Genomic DNA, 22,144 nt, shown 5'->3' on the forward strand with positions numbered 1-22,144 from the left:
GCATAGAGCCAAACTCAAATCAAACTCAAATCTCACCTAGTTGTAATCTTTCTGTTCCGCTTCTCATTTCAGGTACATGTACTGGACAGAATGGGGAGGTAAACCTAGGATTGTTCGAGCATATATGGATGGAACAAACAGCATCACTTTGGTGGATAAAGTGGGTCGTGCCAATGACCTGACTATTGATTATGCAGACCAAAGGCTATATTGGACTGACTTAGACACCAGCATGATCGAATCATCAAATATGCTAGGTATTCTGGCTTTAAATTACATCAGTGTTACTCCATCCAGTACAGAAATATGCATTGGCCACAGTAAAACAATTGAGTAGATTTTTAGAGTGTTTTAATTAAATTCTTGAAATGATTGTCTCCAAACTAACCCTGATGTTTTTTTTGAGTGGTGATTTCTTCACGGTGAGGGTGACAGAGCATTGGAACAGGCTGCCTAGGGAGGTTGTGGAGTCTCCTTCTCTGGAGATATTCAAGGCCTGTCTGGATGCCTACCTGGGCAGTCTGCTCTGAGGAACCTGCTTTGGCAGAGGGGTTGGACCCGATGATATTTTGAGGTCCCTTCCAACCCCTACAGTTCTGTGATTCCATAATGAACTGTTAAATCAATTGTCTTTTTCTCTAAATTGTTAAGTCTGTTAAATTTATTAGACTTAAAGCATGTACGTACCAATTTGTGGTAAGTAGTAACTTGAAAAATTGAAATAATATGATTTATATTAAATCTGCATGTATATTTTCATTGTGAGAGTAAGCAGAAAGTTAAATGCTTGAGGGGATGACAGTGATAATAATAATGAAAGCTTCCTAAATTAATAACCATGTGGTAGTTTTAATAATGATAGTGAAATATAATACTGTTTTAATCTTGTTTCTCTGTATTATCATGAAATTATGTGCACTTTACAAAATTAGAGATATGACCTCTGAGAAAGTGAACACGGCTAACAGGTTCATTATAAACCAGCTCTGACTTCCCAGTCCTGATGCTGATTTTCTGTCAAACTATTATCCAGGTCTCTCTTTCCAGCTTCCAACTAATTTTATTAGTTGGAAATCCAAACCAAGGTACTGCTTGGCATTCCGTCAGAGATGGAATCCAGAAGCTTGTGACCTGACGTCGTATGTCCCATTTCCAAAGAGATGTCTTTGTTAGATGGGAATTAACTAACACCTCTGGGAATCCAATATAAAAAGCAGGGTTTGTGTGGAAAAACATACAGTATTTAAGAAAACTCATACAGGATTGTTGCAGCAATGCTCTGGTTGATGACACACGCGGTTTCCCTGCAACTCACTCACTTATTTTTAAATCTTCTGTGAAAAGTTAGTATTACAAAGAGATGTTTTTTTAAGGTGTTATTGTGTGTGCATATCTTCAGAGTATGGAGAATCTACTACAAGGTTTTATATGCTTTTATTTGAAGATCTTACTCTATAGTTGAGAGAGAGAAAAAAATGGAAAAATCTGTTAATGGAGAAAAGGCTTTCTCACATGTTCTGAATGAACATTTAAAAAAAAAAAAAAGTTGTATCAGCATTTTGACTTAACCTTTGCACCTTCTTATGCTTCTGTACACATACTGAGCTGCAGGACTTCATTTTTAGCCGATGACCTAAATGAGTTGAAGTAATTGTTTTGATAGCTTCTTAGGCCACTGTGTATGTCCAAGAAAAAGAAGCGTTAGAAAGAATCACATACTCTTCTGATGATGTGACTGTATGTCAGTTTTGGCTTATGTATGCTCTCCATCTACAGGTAAAAAAAAATTGTTTATTCACAAGTTGGCATTCGAGTAGGATGTTTAGGAAAAGGACATTCTGAAAAGCCATAACAAAAATGGATGAAATCTCTGGAAAACAAAGCTATGCAGTTTTGGATTCCAAGGCTAACAGTGATTTTGCATCACTTGTATTCATTGTATTGGGATAAGAACTGCTTGAATGGGTGATGCCAGTTAGAAATTGCATGAAGGTTTTTTCTTTATCTAGAGTTGTGGGTGTTTTTTTGTTTGTTTGTTTGTTTGTTTGTTTATTTTCATCTAATGCATGATCTATCAAAGCTAAGCTTCTGCATTATACTTGGAGAAACAAAATAGCCAGAGGCAAATTTGGATTAGAAACTGATTGTGGTATTGAGAAGAAACACAATATTCAAATAATCTGTGGTAAATTAAACTAGTTCTAAAGCTGAACCTATGGTTAACATTAATTTGTGGTGAGAAAGTAGGAGAGGAGGACTGCTGAAGCTAACAACGTTGTATGCTTGTCCTTTAAGTTAGCAGATTGTAGGGTAGGCTTCTAGCATGTGGACTTATCGGTTAAGGAAATGTTATTAGACTAGAACTTGAGTTGTATTATGCACTGCTGGCCTCCTGGCCAGGATGGATATGCATGGGAGCTGGTGATAGAAGCACCTACCCTACCAGCAGTAAATAATGTACTCTGAAGTGGATGATTGAATGCTGTCCCAGCTTATTCTTAGGCATTATAAATGTTACCCAGCAGGCCAAAATCACTGTTCTGGGAGATTTTTCTCCATCTAGTGCCTAGTAAAATTCAGGTAGTTTATTTGCTTCCCTCAAAAGAACCTCAACCCTGAATTCATCACTATAGACCAGGATTGATATAAGTACCTGAGAGTGTTCTGGATATCTGTGCTCTTAACTTGGACACTTCAGATGCCTAAAAGTAGTTGTGAAGTTTGCCTCTATACTTAGTTCTAGTATTTTATAGAAAAAAAATGGCTTAATGGGTTTTTAGTTTTATTGTATGCTTTCCATTCCTTCTCCAGTGTTGTCTGAATGAGAGAGGGTTAAAGGTAAAGTGAAGCGGGGGAAAAGAGGTAATGTTCTGTAAAATATAGCATTTGAATATTTGTTTGAGGCAGAGAGATGATGCTGATGAATCTTCACTTGATATAAAGTGGCAGAGATTCAGGGTGTTTTGTGCTTGAAAATGTTTAGGAGGCTGATTTATAGGAAGACCTTACTTTAGTGGTGAATTTCTGGCAGAGGCCATCTAATGCTCTAGAGGTGTTAAATCTGTTTTGAATGTTGCTAACTGAACCACTGAGTGTGAGAGTACTGGGATTTCTGCCAAACAAATGGTTTCCAAATCCTTTGAGGTATCTGTATGTTGAATTGCACTGCAAATAATTTGTTTCTTGTGTGAAACACTGTAATTTCTAAAAGCTTGTTCTCTTCGAATCCCAAGTTTCCTTTATGTTGCTGTTGTAGATATTATTTTATTATTATTATTCTTGGCCTAAGTCTTGGAGCTGATAACATTCTTGAATATGTCTTCCAGTATTTATTTGCAATGTTAAATGTAAGAAATAGAGCAATATTTATTTAAATGGCAACACATTGGCACGGCTTCAGATTGCTCTATAGGCAAGAAGTTACCAGGATAACATTTTTGAGTGCTGTTCAGGTTACTTATTCAGCAGGTACTGCTTAATAATGAATCCGGTGATGCTGACTGGTGAAATGAGGTTTTATTTTAAAAGGGGAAGAAAAAACTTTTTCTTGGTGTCCATCACACTCTGCTTCATGGCTTGGGAATTGTGTTTAAGTTGATTATATTTATTTTTGCAGGACAAGAACGAGAAATCATAGCAGATGATCTACCTCATCCATTCGGATTAACTCAATACAGTGACTACATCTACTGGACAGACTGGAATCTTCACAGCATAGAAAGAGCAGACAAGACCAGTGGGAAGAACCGGACACTTATTCAGGGCCATCTGGATTTTGTGATGGATATATTGGTCTTTCATTCTTCACGTCAGGATGGCTTGAATGATTGTGTGCAAAATAATGGCCATTGTGGTCACTTGTGCCTTGCCATACCAAACGGATTTAGGTGCGGCTGTGCTGCTCACTATACCTTGGATCCCAACAGCAGGAACTGTAGTTGTAAGCCTTTTTGTTTGCTAGTTTATTCCTCATTGCTTGTGGATGCCATGTGCTTGTGATTTCTTTCAGTATAGGAAAGTGTTGTGGGTTAATGTTGGTAGGTAGCTAAACACCACCCAGCTGCTCTCTCACTAATTCCTGAGGGAAAGAGTCAGAAGGATAAAATGGAGACAACTTTTGGGGTGAGATGAAGGCAGTTCAATAGCTAAAGAAAAAGCTGTGCAAAGCAAAGTAAGGAATTCATTCACTACTTCCCATTGGCAGGCAGACGGTTAGCCATTTACAAGAAAGCAGGGCTCATCACATGTAATAGTTAAATGGGAAGACAGATGTTATAACTCCAAATGCCACCCCCTTCCTCCTTCTTTCCCCCAGTTTTATTGCTGAGCATGACACCATGTGGTGCAGAATAGCCGTTTGGTGTTTGGTCTGTTTGGGTCAGTGGTCCTGATGGTGTCCACTCCCAAATTCTTGTGCAGCCCCAGGCTGGTAGGGCAGCATGAGAAGCAGAAAGGGCCCGGAGGCTCAGTAATGACTAAAACATAGGTGTGTTATCAACACGGTTTTGGTCATAAATCCAAAACATACCACTGTATGAGCTGCTGTGAAGAAAATTAACTCCATCCCAGCCAAAACCAGGACAATCTGCACCCCTTACATCATACACTTTGTTGTGCTTGGGTCCAGCAGTATCCAAGACATCTCCATTAACAACCATCTCCCATTCTGTCCTGTAATTTTCATACATTGATATTACTCCCTTAGTCTACAGGCTTCCCACATAAAGATGTCCATAAAACGTCCAATTAGTTCATTTAGCCCATGACTTGGGTTCTGTGAGTTAAGGTGGTCACTCAGGACAGGAGAAACAGTGTTGTGTGGAGTTCTTGGACGTCAAAACCAGATCATCTCAGGTCACTGCTGCATTTGCGCTGCTTCTTTGAGGCTTGTTTGAATGGTTCCTGCTATAATATTTCCTGTAACATGCAACTCAAATCATGAGTTACAACCATTTAAAGGTATATATAATCTCCATCCCTGGTCTGTTTGGACCATTGTATAGGGTTTAACTTTGCAATGTACTTCTGCCCTTGCCCTTTTTCTGGCATGGATTTTTGCATGGGTAGAGGTGGAGCTGTTCCTGTATGGTCTTGTTCATGGGCTGCAATCCCTTGAGGGGCACATTTCCTGCATCATAATCTTATCCACAGCCACCTTGAGGTGATCTAGGATGGCCTTTTCCATAGCCACAGATGCTTTGAGGTATACCTGAGATATACCAGTGTGGACTTAACGATGTCCACAAAAGCTTTGGGGTGCACCTGCTTCACTTGTGGACTTACCCACAGGTCACAGTCCCTCTGACTCAAATTCACCCTGGGATTCTAGCCTGTCCAGTACAGGAGCACGGGAACAGAAGCAGTTCCCTGGCTACCTGCCAGCCCAGGCGCATGGCTGCTGCTGTTATCAAAATGTTCACAGGCACAGCAAAGTAAGATGATAAGGACTGCAGCAAACAGCGAAAGCAAAAAGCAACGAACTGCCAAGCACTGCAATACACAGTAAGCAAGCAAGTCCTGTGGCAAGCGCAGCAGCCTGCCAATTAGTAGCTAAACAGCTTTAAGAACTAAAAAAATCAGTCTAGGCCACTCCACTCAAATTTGTTATCTCAAACCCTTCAAGCCCCCATGTTAGGTACCAGAAAGGACTGTTGTGTGTTAATCCCAGTAAGCAGCTAAGCACCGTGCAGCTGCTCACTCATTTCCCATTGTGGGATGTGGAAGAGAATGGAAGGGTAAAGGTGAGAAAACTCCTTTTGGTTGAAATGAAGACAGTTTAATGGGTAAAGCAAAAGCAGTTTGTGCAAGCCATTCCTGCCTAAACCACTGTGAAAGGGAAGGGGTAGCAGAAATCCATTTCAAAGGTTCTGTCTTTAAAGGTAATCTGAAATATGAGGACAGAATGTGGAGTTTTATGTCCATTTTTGTGATATGGATTAGGGATGAAGATTTGTATTTAAAGTCTTAGAAATAACAGCACTGTCAAGTCTGGTCCTACTTGTTTTGCTGGAAGTGCTTTCCAGGTGATTCAACTGTGTGATTGAAGCTTTCCCAGTCTTTAACTAAGTGTGTAGGTGGGTGGAAGAGAAATTCTTTTTGTCTTAAATGTTGTTGAAGTCAACAAAGATAGCACCCAAAACACAGCTTTCTTGGTAGTCTGAAGAGCAGCATGCACATGCACTTGAAGTTTGTGGAAGTTTATGCGTATTTGTGTAAGTTCAACTAGATAAAAGGATAATGTAGGAAAACTGTGCAACTTTGTATTTCTCAATATTGTTGGTGTTACTTATACTCTTTTTTTTTTGACTTGTTTCAGCCCCTACCAGTTTCCTGTTATTTAGTCAGAAGTCTGCAATCAGCCGAATGATACCAGATGATCAGCAAAGTCCAGATATCATCCTGCCTATGCATGGTCTAAGGAACGTGAAGGCTATTGATTATGATCCCTTAGATAAACTGATCTACTGGGTAGATGGACGTCAGAATATTATAAAAAGAGCCAAAGATGATGGCACTCAGGCAAGTTTACATGGTGTACATACTTGTTTTTTTTTAGAGGGGAGGGGTCTTTCTTTGCAATTCATGCTTGACTTTCCCCTCCTGTCCCCTGCACCAGGGAGTCATCAGTTTAAACTTTACTCTTGCTAGTGCTTATTCATGTATATTCTGTTTATATGTAAAGATTACTGGAGGGTTTTTTTTGTTTGTTTGTTTGTTTTTTTAGGATTTTGATTTTAAGTTATACACCAGGAAGTGTAATAGTCTATGTATATCATATGTACCTGAAACGATGAGCCTTAGAATCCTAAAATCATTAGGGTTGGAAAAGACCTCCAAGACTATTTGGTCCAACCGTTCCCCTACCACTGTCACCCACTAAACCATGCTCTAAGCACCACGTCCAGCCTTTCCTTAAACACCCGCAGGGGATGGTGACTCCACCACCTCCCCGGGCAACTCAATCCAATGCCTCACTGCTCTTTCTGAGAAGAAATTCCTCCTAATTTCCAACCTGACTGTGAACCCTTAAACTGTGATATTTAGCTAAGGGTGGGCAATGAAGTAAGGCAGGCTCACTATCTCTGAATTATACTAGAAACAGAAATTGTATTCTAAAGTCAATATTGTGCATGACAGTTGTGTGATCATATTGTCATCATTGTAAAGCTGTCACAAAATGAAAACTCTCACAGCTATCCAAGCTGTAGTTAAAACCTTTAGTAAGCCGACTGTTGTGTCACATAGGGGTAGACTTATGTGCATACAAAATCATTTTACTGAATTAGGTGCATAAATGTTTTTCTTTGCTAGTTATTCATACAACAGTGGAAAGAAGTGTGCTGTTCTTCTGGGCAGTGTTATGCATTAATATTGCTTAACTCCCAGGACAGAATAACAGATTCTTTTAAAGCTGTAGTTCGAATAAGAATACAAAAGGAAATGGAGAATGGGCGAGGTATATTTTCTTAGCTTTGGGCAGTCATATCTAAACAATGTAATGTGTTTTCAGTGGAACTGAGCTGGTCTTTTCATGTGTCTGGGGAATTGGTGATCTTACAGTGCCCTTTAACAAAAGAGATGATGGTTTGATTTTTTGGCAATTTCTTTTAAGATTGGAAGAGGTATCTTAGGATAAGCAGCTAGCTGGGTTGCGGATGAATTTTGAAGGAGTGTTTCTTTTGCTCTTTTGGATTGTGCTAAGTGCTAATTGTTGCAGTCTAGCTTCTCTTTGGTACTTGCTAGGTGTAAATTGCAATGGAGATTTGTCTGCTCTGTGTTTTCCGCTACATTGGCGGACAGCTTTGAAGATGCAGATCCCCTGCAAATTTTAACTTTCCAATTTTCACTAACTATTTTTACTGAAATTTGCTAACTCTTGTTTTCTTGCAAACAATGCACGTGATATACTTGCGTAACATTATCATCGATTTCAAGATAAGAATTACTTCTTTTTATTTCTGGGCATGCTGACAAGAAAAGATAGGGATAAAGATTTAAATAAAAAGAAAACATTCCATCACAATGTAGAACTTGGTGGCTTAAAACCAAACTATGGAAATATATTGTAATTTTCTCACGTAATTCTGTTTTGAGTAATTCTTTTCGCTTAAGTTGAGTGTGGAATAGTGTATGCATCTTTCTTGACCCATACAACCTTTTGTTTCGCTGCTGTTTCTGTTTTTGGATTGAGAATGCCATATCAGGACGCTTTAAAGAAGACACCACTTTCCCGTGACCACTCTGATGTGACCAAAACCAGTCACCTTTGAAACCTACTTTGATGCTGGGAGTCCTGCCAGTGGTATTAGTATCCCAATGGCACTGGGATTAGCAGTAGACTAGTGGAGCCTCTGTAATGTCAAACTGAAAGGTTATTTTCCTTTTGGGACTTCTTACATGCTCAAGTACTCCAGAGTGGCTGAGGGAGCTGGAGTTATTTAGCCTGGAGGAAAGGAGGCTCAGGGGAGACCTTAGTGTGTTCTACAATTACCTTACAGATTTTCTTTAGATATTTTCCCTCTCATCCACAGTTTGAATCCTGTGTATTTTGTTACATTTGTTGTACTTGCTTCCTTGTGATTTTAGGTATTTCTGGACCTTTCACATAGGTAAACTGTGCTTTTTGTGCAATCAGAGTTCATACAGAACAGTTATTAGAAGTCATTCCTTATATGTTGTCTTGCAGCCTTTTACTGTCATGAGCTCTCCAAACCAAAGCCAGAATCCCGAGAAGCAGCCACATGACCTCAGCATTGATATATACAGCCATACCTTATACTGGACCTGTGAGGCCACAAATTCAGTCAATGTCCACAGACTGAACGGCGAGTCAATTGGGATGGTGCTGCGAGGAGATCACGACAAGCCCAGAGCCATTGTGGTGAATGCAGAGCGAGGGTGAGATTCCTTTCTGTTCTTCACACAGAGCACATCTGGGATATGTCAGCTGCGTGCAAATCTTGTGATGCATCTGTGTATTTTAAAAAGGAGAAATTTTGCGTATTTAATTGCTCAGGTTATAGGTGATTGATAGCCTGATTCTGGGTTTTAAAGTTATCCAAGTTTCTCTTCCTGTTCTTTCCTTTTCTGCCTCCTCTGGTGTGCCAACTTAGATGTTCACACAGCCGTGTGGTACGTTAAAATGGGAAACTGAGATGGATGGGGAAAGCACAACAAAACAACCTTATTCTGTTCACTGTGTGAGTGCGCAGGCAACAACCTCACCACCAAATCCAGAAAAAACAGGAACTGCTATAAACTGTGTTTACAGCAGCTGAGGATCCACCTCGTAAATGTTCAGTTACCATAAAACACGTATTTCCAGAAAAAAGGGATCTTTCATATGATAGAAATACTCCTGCTAATGTAATAGTATAGAGGTTGAAAAAAAAATCAAAATAACCTTACATTCTAGACATTTTAAAGTCAATTCTGTCTTGATGTGTATCTCAAAAAATGCTGAAATGATTTAAGACAGGTAAAGGCAGTGCAGTGATTTCCCACAGGAAGAAAATTTGTAGTTTTGCTGTAAAGCAGTTCTGTTTAGATTCAGCAGACCCACATCTCCACTTCAGGTGGCAGGTAACTTTATACTTAGAGGTCAAAGATGGCCCTTTTGCTGTTCCTTCGAATAAGTTAGATGCTTAAACCCCAGTTTACTCTTAGGTGGCTTTGATATGTGTTTGACAGATGTTGGATGACAATATTTCATAACTGTGTGGACACAATAGTACTCAGAGACCCTACGTGGAACATTTGTGGGACTGTTATTTTGTACAATTCTCACTGCATGGTTCAAAAGCTGCTGTGGGAAGAGGGGGATTAGAGAAAAGATTCTAATCTGATTGGGACTAATTTACTTGGACATCGTTAGTATTTATAAAAACTTTCCTCATTCCCCATTAAAATGGGAGTTTGGGTTTGTTGATCACTAAAACATTCAACTTTTCAGGTCGGGTTTTAAAATGAATTAAAGATAAACCTGCTTTTAAATTAAAAGAGGTAAAAATGGGAAAGAGACAATGTAGAAGAACACACTGGCTACCTGGGAGGGCTGAATCAGATCTGTGCACTGTCCTGCCTTAGTTCCAGAAATCCTTCTCTCCAGCTCTCCCTTGGCTTGCTCGTTCTCACTGCTGCATCTCCTCGTTCATGCCATCAGGAATGCCTATGCAGCAGTGAATCTGCCCAAGTTATGTATCACTGAAGAAATGGTAGATTTTTCCCTGAGGGAGTTCTCAGTTCACTGTGTGGATGCGCAAGGCATTTTTTTAATTATGCAGAGGAGAGCAGAATCTGCTCCTGTTTGCAGCTGAGCTGGCTTAGGCAGATATAAAGTATTCATGGAACTATGCCATCAGGAACACGACATTCTCGGTTGTTCTTTCTTCTGTGATCATTGTTCCTCTTAAGTTTAGTAGGAACTTACACTTGCTGTGAAGAAAGGAACCCCAGAAAGGAGGTAATTGTGTTGTGGGTTTTTGTTAATTTGTTTTTTTGTCAGAAAGAAGGTGGGGAGAGCTTTACCCAAGGACAGTTGCAGGAAGTCTTCTGTGCTGGCCTCTTACAATCCCTACCTCCACTGCAGGAATATTGCAGGGCAGCAGTGCTGAATGCTGAAGCATTTTATGGCCTGGTGTATTCAGGAGAAATGGAGTTATTTTTAGGCTGTCTCAATATGCCATTTAGCAAATGTTGGAGCTTCTGCAGCTGTGTAGATCTGGATCTTTGCAGTTGGGAGCAATAGTCACCAGTCATCCTTGTGTACACCATCCCCACTTACAACTGAGAACCTGTGTGTGAAGGTGAGCTGCTTCCCTTGACTCCTGAAGCTTTTAGTTAATCAGCTGGTGGCTTTGTTCTCAGGTACATGTACTTCACCAACATGCAAGAGCGAGCTCCCAAGATTGAGCGTGCAGCCCTCGATGGCACAGAGAGAGAAGTGCTTTTTACCACTGGGTTGATCCGCCCCGTAGCATTGGTGATTGACAACAAACTTGGAAAGCTTTTCTGGGTGGATGCAGATCTGAAGCGCATCGAAAGCTGTGACTTGTCAGGTATGTGGTATGCAGTTAAACATTTGGAGCAGCGTGTGTGATGTATAGGACATCATTCCCTCTTTGATACTGACCCCAGTAACTTCTTCCACAGTTGCCAGTTCTGTGCAGGCAGGCACAGCTAACAATTGCTGGTGGGCTTCTGTCTTTGATGTGATTGGAATAAATGTGTCTGTAATGACTGCTACCCTCCAAGAGGGACATTTGATTTTTGATATGTTCTGAAAGCAACTCTTGGAAGATCAGATTAAAATAGGTGTTGCTAGTCATGGCACCACTAAATTACTCCTGCTTTTTATTTTCTTTTGGCTTAGAAGTTTGCATAACTCTTCAATATTTTTTCTCTGGAAGTTACAGCCTACTAAATCAAGGTAACCAGAAGAACAAATGGAAGGGGTAGCAACATTTTTCTAAGAAGGATGATAAGGCAGCTCACCTGGAACACCAGTGTTGTAAAACAGTGGAGAGATGTCAATTCACTGCACTTTTTCCATATTAGTAAAATAAGGCATTATTCCACATCTATAGCAGTAGCACCACGTGCTTCTTACAGAGCGCTGTTCATCACGGAATTCTAAAGCAGTTGGCAGTGCTGAAAAATGGAGAAATGGGCAGTATAGTGCAGAGGATCCAATGTCTGTGTCTTGTCACTTGTGATTCTTTCTCTCTTCCTTTGTGTGAAAAAATTAAACTCCTAAAGGAAGTACAGAGAGAAGTGAATGAGTGTCAGGGAGTAGAAACTGGGCTGTTCTAGTGATTGGCAGCTGCCATAAAAAGCTGAGCCTCCAATTTTTGACGGACTTCCTCTTAATCCCTTCCCTTGTGAGGCAATGAACTAAAATAGGTGAAAATTGTTCACTTTTTTACAAGAACAGGAGGGAGAGAAGAGGTACCAAGGAAGACTGAGAGACTGAGACTTTGATGGCCTCGGAGAGGGTAGATGCATCTGTGAGAAGTGCATTTAATGAGATGAGGAGAGGGCTGGTAACTAGTGTTGCTATAGATTAAAAAGATGACCCCCATGTTAACAGAAAGCCGTATTATTTAATGAAGCTGTAGCACACAGTGGACCTAGCTGTGGCTTTTACATGTATGTAAAAAAGCATGCCTTTTTTCCCCTTGGATTTAGCATGCATGCAAGGCTGAGTCACAGCTAGCAGGCAAGGAGGACCACAAGAGGTGGGTGTTTCTTGCTGGAGACAAGCTGAGTCCTTGCGTGGTAGAGCATAAAAGGCAGAAGCAGTCTGTAGATTACTGTTTTAGATCTAAGTCTAAGGCAAAAGGACTTCAGTAAAGTGATATATGAGTAAATTAGCAGCTAGGCCATCACACTCTGGTAGTTTGTATCCTGTGGTTGCCATTTCCTTTGTATGTGGTATGCATTCCTCCTTTTGGTGGCATAGAAACTCCATATAAGCATAGGTTTGAATACTGGATTTATATTTTAATCCATTTATTTACAGAGAAAACTAAACTTTCTCTGGTTAATATTGAAACAAAGCTTTTCATGCACATTTATTCGATGGGGTTACAACTGAAGAATCAAACCCTAAACGCAAGATAAAGGGGAGGAAAGCTACAGGACTAAACGAAAGCAATAACTGGAAGCCACGTATCATGTAGCCAGAGAACTATGGTTATGGTTGATCTAGCTAAAGCTCGCTGTAATTTGATCCACTGAGCTGTTTTGTAGTTGTTTTGTTGTTTTTTTTTTTTAGAAGTTAACGTTTTTATTTTAAAATATTCTGTATATTTTGCAGTCTTGTATCACAGCTTCAGAAAAAAATTGATAGCCGAAGTTAGGTTGGGTTGAATTATTTCCTCAAAAAGTATTTCTTGAGCTGTCACTTTTAAATAGGTCATATGCTAGCAAAAGGATTTCTAGTGTAAATTGAGGCTGCTGATAAAAATGGACTGAAGTTCTACGTAGTGTCCTCCTTGCTAATTAGACAGTTCCAAACAATCTTATTCCCTCACAGACTTGGGGAGATTATATGTTTCTGAAGCTTTCCCTATACCCTGATAGTTAATAGCAGCCTGCTAAATGCTCGGGTGACCAATACTCAACTTATTAACTTTCAGAGAGGGATGAAAGAACTACAAACCTGTCCAGAGAGTGAACACTTACTTGCAAAGTTGTTGGATTTTTCAGCTGGAGCTATTGATGCTTTTCAGACACTCATAAAACATTTGCAAATAACTTGTCTGCGATATCAGTCAATTAAAAAGTAGCATTTTATATTATCGTTGAAGTGACTGGAAAAATCTATAAAAATGCTTTAATTTCAAATATTTTAAATACAGCAATTGGTGTCCTTCCACCTTAATGTTATTTACATTTAAGTGTTAATTTCAGTCTTGAAAAGACTACACATCTGTTTCATTTTGGTAACTAGAATACTTAATCACTGTGGAAATTCAACACTTGTAGCATGTTTTCTTTACCTTTTTTTAAGCGTATCTGCTGAAAATATCCTTCTGTTCACTCTGTTTTTCATTTTATTCATTTTTCTAAACAACAATCTAATGGTGTCATCCAGTGCTATCAGTGCTCTTTGCCTCTCCTTTTAGTATTACTATTTGGACTGTCATTTACTTAAGATCAAATCCAGCATAGTTCAATATAAATCAATCACCACCTCCAGTGCTATCTCCAGAGCTTCACAAATCACCAATGTTCAGCTTTTTATAGATGAGGGAGGAAAAAGATGATGCTTGAAGGTATATCCCAAAAACCGTTAAATGTAGCCTGTTTGGGAGGCTGTTCAAAGAGGCTAGGGTTGTAGCAGGACTGCTAGCTTGCAAGTGTCACTAGACACCTTGTGTCTTCATGGTTTTAGGATGTCCTCAGGATACCAGCTTGCCTTTTATTTCTAAATGGAAGTTACCAACTTAGCACTTAAGAAAATTAAAGGAGGATTTCATTATATAATTTGTAAATTAGGTTTTCCCATTCTTGACTTATTTTAAATACATCTGAAACTTGTGCTTTTTCAAAGTTTGACACCAGAGTCTGACAGAAAAACAGTTATCGTTGATGGTCCAACGTTGCTGAAGTTCATAGGGATTAAGGGTGCTCACAGACTGCAGAGCAAATGAACAAAATAGCCTGTGTTTTTTTCACTGTATACCTTCTTTTGTCAAAATGTTATGTTTCACAGTATTTCTAATTTTTAAGATCTGTACATTTAAGAGAAGACAAAGGACATGCCAGGAATTGCACTCCTAGAAAGTAGTACTAAGGGTCTGATTTAGTGAAACCAGTGCAAGTGCGTTGGTTCTGTTCTACATATGTCCTTACAAGAGTAAAATCCAGTGGAAGCATGTACAATAAAAGATGCATCAGATTACAACCAGGACTGTGCTATCAGACACACTTGTGAGTGTTCCTTCTGAAAATGAAACAAAACAGGTCTCTTGCTCATTGGTTTGAAAGCAAAATATATTCAGGGATAAAGAACTAAAACACCAACTGCAAGTACAAGAATTTCTGACCTCTCTTTATTCTGTTTTCTAAATTTCACGGTAATGTATGCTGGGCAACGTTCAACATGGCAGTCAAGCGAGAGTTGTGGGCAGTAAGTTTATGTGCAAAATTAATGGTCTGTAATTGAAATAAATGTCATATTCTTATGCTTGGCTGAGCTCCACATAATTTATGCAGCAAGTTAGTTGAATCTACCGTTCATTAGCATTTTTATTATGTATCCAGATTCAATAATCTCATTTTGAGTAGATATTTAAAACTTCAATTTTTTGTAAAATGCAAGCAGGCATAAGGCCTTTATTCCAAAATGAAACAGCAGACGAGAGGTAGCACCAAGTTATAATTCTGTTTTGTATTCTTCATTTTTGAAACCAAATGTGTCTGGTATACACTAAAAATGTTTTCTGTGAATTAATAGAATAATCTGGGACCTCTTGTTCACCCTAGGCAAGCATAACAAAAGCAACAATTAAGTGCCACTAACAGTAGTGCAGCACATGATAGAAGACTGCAAGCAATTAAAATTAAAAGCAGTCAAAATTCATTTTTGTTTAACCTGATTTTTACACCTTGATTGAGACTTATTTTGTAGAGCAGTAAATCTGAACATTTGATGATGATCTTGTTTAAAAGCCTCTTGAGTTACATTTCACTTTTGCTAAACATGGAACTTGGGTTTTCTGCTTGGTTACTGAAGAAAGAAAGAAATTGAAGAAAGGAGTACGCTTGCTTGGAATATAAGGGTTTTTTTTTTTGCAATCATTATCTCTGAGGATGTGATACAGCATATGACATGATTTGATTGCTTGATTCTTGTTTTGTATGATTACTGTGTGTTGTGTTTTATGAGAGGAATGGCAGTAAAGCTAATTACTTCTATTTCACTCTTGCTTGTACATTCCAACAAAGTTTACTGCTAGGTGTGTGAATGTATTGTTTTAAAAAAAAAGTTCCAAGAGAGGAGACCCCCCACAACCCGGTGGGATAGGGGAGATAACTGCAAAAAGCAAAAACTCACAGGTTGAGATAAGGACATTTTAATAAGAAAGAAAAAGGGAAAGCAAAATGATTAAAAATAATAAAAATAAATGAAACAAGCAATGCACAATGCACATTCACTGCCTGCTGAATGATGCCCAGCCAGTCCCCAAGCAACGGCAGCCTCAATTTGATGACTGAGCATGATGCACATGGTATGGAATATCCCTTTGGCCAGTTTGGGTCAGCACTGCTGGTTCTGTCCCCTTCCAGCTCCCTGTGCACCCCAGCCTCCACCCTGGCAGGGCAGCATGAAAAGCCAAAAAGTCCTTGACTTAGTGTAAGCACTGCTCTGCAACAACTAAAACATAGGTGTATAATCAACATATTTTCATCCTAAATCCAAAACATTCCAGCTACTATGAAGAAAATTAACTCTATCCCAGCCAAAACCATAACAAAACTGCTCACAGTTATTTATAACAGACCATGCCAATGTGAGGCTCTTCATGGCTGGCTGACGAGCCAACGTACCCAAGGATGAGCTGTGCTTCATACTGGATCTGCTTGCCCTTGTAATAATTTGTTGCACTTACCTGAAATGAAACTCAACAAGTACTGCCATGGTCTGCCAAGACAAATGGAGCGTTAACCTAAGAGCTCCTTCTGAAATGAATGTACTGGAGCTGGTTTTAGAAACCCCCTGTTTCTGAAATCATGTCAGAGCATTTTTCAGAATGTAGTGGTTTTTTTTTTTTCTTTGTGTGTTTTTTGTTTTGTTTTGGTTGGTTGGTTTGGTTTTGTTGTTGTTGAAATGAGTTAAAAGTTGTTTCTGTTGATCTCAGGTGCTAACCGCGTGACCCTGGAGGACTCCAACATCCTTCAGCCGATGGGACTGACGGTGCTGGGGAATCACCTGTACTGGATTGATCGTCAGCAGCAGATGATTGAGAGAGTGGAGAAAACTAATGGGTACAAAAGGACTAGAATTCAAGGCCGAATCGCTCACCTAACAGGCATTCATGCTGTGGAAGAACTCGATATGGAGGAATTCTGTGAGTTTATTTAAATATCTCTCTGTGACTCTTGGCCACTGTCTCTCAAATTCCTCATCCAGCTGTGTGTTTTAATAATACTGCCCTGTGGGCTTTAAGTTAAGACATGGAGTGCTTTCAACTTGGAGGGCTGGGACTCTAGAACAGAAAGATAAACAAGTTTCTTACTCTTGTCCAGAGGAGTCCTCCTGTTCAGCTAGACTGTGCAATTTCACAACACCTTAGTTAGTTGCTTTGCACGAGCTCACGTGATACTGAATTCACTCTAAAAGTTGTTTGGAATTACGGTTTTTAATTTTATGTGTATATATAAGTACAACCAAGTAACAGAGTTCAAAAAAATCTTTAAAAAGAAAGGAGAGGATAGTAATTGCCTTTTCTTGAAGCATTTCAGACCCATTTCTAAAATGTGACTGGTTTGACTCAGCACAATTGATAACATAAAAGCCTCCAGTAAGGGAGGGGGAATAGGCGGGAAGCTCCTAAAACGAGCTTCAGTGGTTGTGGAATTTCTCTCCTATCGAGGTGGAGCTGATCCCTTCTGACAGGGGTCACTGATGGTTGGACCTTATTTTTCTGGCCTAGTGCCTCAGTTCCAGTGCCCTGAGGGAGAGTGCAGAATCCCCTTGAAGCAGTCGCTCCTCAGGGTGGCAACCTGCAGCTCCTCCTGCTTTTACCAGGCCTGCTGAGAATATAGAAGCACAAGATGTGGGAAACAGAAGGCCTCTTTAGACTTTGTGGCCGGTGATGAGTTGAACTTGTATGGTGACCCTGTGTAGGATTAATCTGTAAAGGGTACTTGGGGGACATTTATGTTTAATAAAAGAAAAAAAAAAAGAGGACTTTATATCAATGTGTTTTCTAAAATGTCTGTTTTTTATGGCAAGAGTAATATTTATTCAGAGATGCACTGAAGCAAATCACTTTTTACATCTGAAATCTATCCAATATAGGTGACTTCTGTTACAAATGGGGAAAAAATACTTGTGTGTGTGTGCATGCCCACACAAGTATATGCATGCACTTCTTCTGCTAGCAGAAAACCTGCTAACCTGTGCCTCACATAGTAATGTTTCCATCCCTATGTTAAATTGATGAATTTATTAAGGGCGAAAGCAGACCACTGAGAAGTCTGAACAGATGGAAAACAACTTTGGCACAGAAATAATTATATTTATACTATTTCTTCCCTGTGGAAATTCTTGCTCCTCACAAGTAGTAAAGAATGCATTGTTCGGTGGCATCAAGAGTAACAGAGGCTCCTGCTCCACAGATCACTCCAGCAGATGCTCAGCACGCTTAAGACATGAGATAAGCAGGCAGGAGACTGGCTCTGTTCTCACTCAGACGGGCTGGGGTCTTCAGACAGTGACTTCACCTCTCTGTGCCTGTTTCTCATCCAACTAATGTTAATTTAGTTTGATTCCATTACAAGCTCTTGGGTACTCGGTGCTTCTGAATAACTGATTTGGGAACACAACCATGTGTCTTCCGCCAGGTGTGTGTTCTTACACTGCAGTTTTGTGAGTAACAGGGAAGTGGTGAGGGCTTATTGGGGGGAACAGGAGCTGAGTGGTAGGGCTGGATATTAAGAGGTCTCTGAAATTAGAGGAGAGTTCCTGAGGATTTGGGGGAGGGTGGCATTCTGCAGTAATATATGTTAATTCTTCATGCCTGACTACCCTAGAAGTACAGATGGGATATGTAGGTACGTCTTAAGTGTGACCTTCTCAAATCTGCTTTCTCACTTCTTTTCACCTGAGCTCCCAAATTTGTTTTAGAAGTCCTTTAAAGGTCTCCATATCACTGTGTCTGGGAGAAACGTAGTCCTTGTGTAGCAGTAAATCAGCTTTTGAGCACAGACCTGAAAAATCCTGCAATTATCATCCTATGAATTTTAGTGAAATCTTATTTACTAAAAACAGAAGTGCTTTATGAGTGGTTTTGTGAGCTTGCCTTAGCTAGTAGTTAGGCTTTTTTTTAATACCAATATTCCTTCTTGTATGTTTCTGCAGCTGCACATCCATGCTCCCGTGACAATGGTGGGTGTTCGCACATCTGCATTGCCAAAGGGGATGGGACTCCAAGATGTTCATGTCCAGAGCACCTTGTGCTTCTACAGAATCTCTTAACTTGTGGAGGTGAGTTATGTAAATTTCTTAGCACAACTGTTAAAGGTTAAAAAAAATAATATTAATTTTAAAAAAAAGATGGGGTTGAGGAGATCTTAGAACCATCGGAAAATTGGTCTTGACTATGTCACAAGCTGATACGCTGATAGGTCTTGAGAACTCTCTCTCTAAAATAAGATATTTTCAAAAATAACTAAATGAACGAAGTCAGAGTGATCAAAATCAGTTGGTAACTGATGCAAGCAACTTGTCCACCAAGGTATTTGTGACTTGTATATGGTATAAAATTATATGAACTTTCTGCAGGAGGTTGCATTCAAATCCAGAACATGAATTTACACACAGTGTTTTCTTAGACGTGATATGCTGCATTGTGTCTTAAATGTGACCTTTTGATTTTCTGCTTAAGTTTTTGGACGTGTGACTTTTTGTTGCATGCAGAATACTTGTGTTAGACCTTAAAACAGTTGCATCTTCCACTGAGAGTTTCTTAAGGTTTTATGATGTGGCAGCTTTGTGCTATAAACAACTGCTTATAACATCATACTGAATCAACCCATGATAACCTAGTAGCAGAAACTGTGCATGTGATTCCCACACCACTCTAGTCTTTCAAATGAATTTGGCCTGATAACATGAAACACTGTTCTGTCTAGTTAATGAGAGGCCAAAAACTCAGTTGTAGTCCTTTTTAATTAAGGTAGCTCTTGTCTTTCCATGTGGCTTTCCCTTTAGATTTCGATCTTCCAGTCCCAGGATTTTTGAAAATTGTTACCTTACTCTTGTAGAGGGAATTTAAAATGGGGAAAAAATATTTATTTTTTGGGTGGTATCCTGTGTTCAGTCATCTGTCCCTTTTGGTTGTCTTGGCTTTTTTATATACTCATTTTGCTGTGGATTTCATTCTTCTGGCTGAGCTCTGATCTCCCATGGGACAGTCCTTTCTATTATAAACTGTTTTCTTTCCCATGACCACAACATGCTATGTGGTTTCAGAGTAGTGGCTGTTACATCTGCAGGAGGGAAAATAAAACAATCTACTTATATTTGTTGCTGTACTTTTGTTTAAAAACAAAAACATGGCCTATGGGAGATTATATCTCACTACTTTATCTTCTATAAATGTAAAAATTAAGGGGCCTTCCTTTCAGTCTCTGTTTTTTGTTTGTTTGTTTTTATTCTAATCCTGTAAACCTGCAACAGCTTTTTGATCTATCTGGTCTGCAGTAGTAGCAGCCCATAGCAAGTATTTCCAAGCAGATTTGTAGCTATTTTGATTAGAGAATATTTGTCCATGTACCCTCATGAACACTCCTGTCGAGCTTTTAAATGCAAGCTTGTGCCTGCCAAAAGAAGCCGTAATGTAGCAAATCATAGAATCGTATGTGGCTCTTGATTCAGACAGAACTAGTAATCTGGCTGTTGAATTATCTGAACAGGACGTTCCTATCAAAATTAATTCAAGAACTACCTTGATGTGTATATTTGGAATCTTTATCTTACCTACAGCTGCCAGGTCACTGGTTCTATTTGCAGTCCTCAGTATTGCTACACCAAATCGTAACTCATAAACTTAGAAATCATAGGATTTTGAAAAATCAAGCACATTTGGATTTTTACTTGCATTTTTGTTTTTCAAGCTCTTGATTATACTTCATCTCATTCTTGAACGTTTCTTCCTTAATGAAGGAGGATAGCAGCACTTTAAAAATAGCTTGCATTTTTACAGAAGAACTTAAGTGAATGCATAAGCATGATTTTCTCCGTCTGTGGAAAAAGTCTATCTCATTTTACTGTGTCAAAAGGGCTAAAATTGAATGCACACATGTGCTTTGTTTCCTCTTTCTCCAGAACCTCCAACTTGTTCCCCAGACCAATTTACCTGTGCAACTGGAGAAATTGACTGTATCCCAATGGCGTGGCGATGTGATGGATTTCCAGAGTGTGATGACCAGAGTGATGAAGATAGTTGCCCCATATGCTCTGCATCCCAGTTCCAGTGTGAGAAAGGACAATGTATTGATGCACATTTGCGGTGTAATGGAGAAATTGACTGCCAAGATAAATCTGATGAAGTGGATTGTGATAGTAAGATTCATTTTCCTTACCTCTTGGCTCTAACATAAGCACCTACTTGGGATTCTAATTATTCCTGATGTACATTTATGATTTTTAGTTTCAAATTGGGAAAAAAAGCGTTACCCATAAGCCTAGCTAAGCTATCAAATGATTCTGTTTTTCTCTATACAGTGAACCTTCCAGGGGTGCTGGTTACTATAAGAACTCTGTTTACTGATCCTTTAATATACTTTGACATCACAGAGATTCCAGAGTTAATTAACAAGCCCTTTTTACTAAAATGGAGACTTCTGTATATAGATAAGAAGTTTAACAGTTACTTAGCTGAGTAAGAGTTCATAGGGTGGCATAAGATAGCATAGAGTATATAATGTTTGATAATATATCGAGTTACTGCATTTTTTAAATGGCAGGTGATCAGTTACACTTTCTTAATTATTGTAAAAGATCCTTGCTGATTTATTCCCAATTTTGCACCAATGGGACCAAATTGACAAAGGATGTGGTGTTACTGGGATCAGAATTTTATTTTAGTCCCACTAAGTAGGATGTATAAGAAGAAGGAAGAATCAGAGAAATGCAGTTGCATTTTACCTACTGCAGCAAAACAAGTGTTCTGGTTCATACCTGTTCGTATTTGTGGCTTGACATGTCTCATGTTTTGTTTTTTTTAAGGTGCTGCCATGCCAGTAGTGCTTAATCTTTTTTTTCTTTCTGTGCAGCACTTTGTCTGCCCAATCAGTTTCGATGTGCCAGTGGCCAGTGCATCCTCCTGAAGCAACAATGTGACTCCTTTCCAGATTGCATCGATGGATCTGATGAGCTCATTTGTGGTGAGATGTCTTTGCTTCAGATTCAAGAGTTCTGTTTTCAGGCGTAATACCTTGCAACTATATGCAGAGCCTCAGACTCTGGGTAGGAATATTCCTTCAGGGAAACCCAGTGAGTCTTGGCCCTATACTCTCGCAGTTGTATTTGGCTGCTATACATACCCACATTCTTCCATTGATCTGTGTGGCAAAAGAGTGTGAGGTTGCAGCATAGCACAGCATGTCTGCAGTGCCATTATTCAAGATAATGCAATAATAGCAGTAGTGAAGATAAACAGAAATCCCAGTGTTAATTCAGGCTAGTTCTAAAATCCAGTATGGGATAATGCTGCCTTGTTTGGATATGCCTGATCTACACCCAGAATGACCTGATTCCACTATGTGCTATTCCACTGAGTTCTTTGGAAGATGCACAGCTGCTGCTAAGCTTGGGGTAGCTTTTAAAAATATGCAGCCCTATCTACTGCAATTACAGACTCGAGCTGGAGGCTAATTATGTGGAGCAACTAACATGCAAGTGTCCACA

At 39.4% G+C, this 22,144-nt stretch overlaps 1 protein-coding gene across 3 annotated transcripts in view; it reads left to right on the forward strand.

Annotated features, from left to right (window-relative positions):
• LRP5 (LDL receptor related protein 5) overlaps positions 1-22,144 on the forward strand; it is a 161,034-nt gene that overhangs the window by 129,906 nt on the left and 8,984 nt on the right. For all 3 annotated transcript variants that reach the window (XM_084520081.1, XM_084520080.1, XM_084520079.1), the window contains exons 11-19: positions 73-257; positions 3,617-3,940; positions 6,317-6,519; positions 8,687-8,898; positions 10,867-11,057; positions 16,368-16,577; positions 18,593-18,718; positions 20,561-20,797; positions 21,511-21,621. In XM_084520081.1, coding sequence (XP_084376207.1) covers positions 73-257; positions 3,617-3,940; positions 6,317-6,519; positions 8,687-8,898; positions 10,867-11,057; positions 16,368-16,577; positions 18,593-18,718; positions 20,561-20,797; positions 21,511-21,621 — 1,799 coding nt within the window. The remainder of the gene's footprint in view (positions 1-72; positions 258-3,616; positions 3,941-6,316; positions 6,520-8,686; positions 8,899-10,866; positions 11,058-16,367; positions 16,578-18,592; positions 18,719-20,560; positions 20,798-21,510; positions 21,622-22,144) is intronic.

This window comes from Aythya ferina (assembly GCF_964211825.1).
Source record: "Aythya ferina genome assembly, chromosome: 5".
Classification (NCBI taxonomy): Eukaryota; Metazoa; Chordata; class Aves; order Anseriformes; family Anatidae; genus Aythya; species Aythya ferina.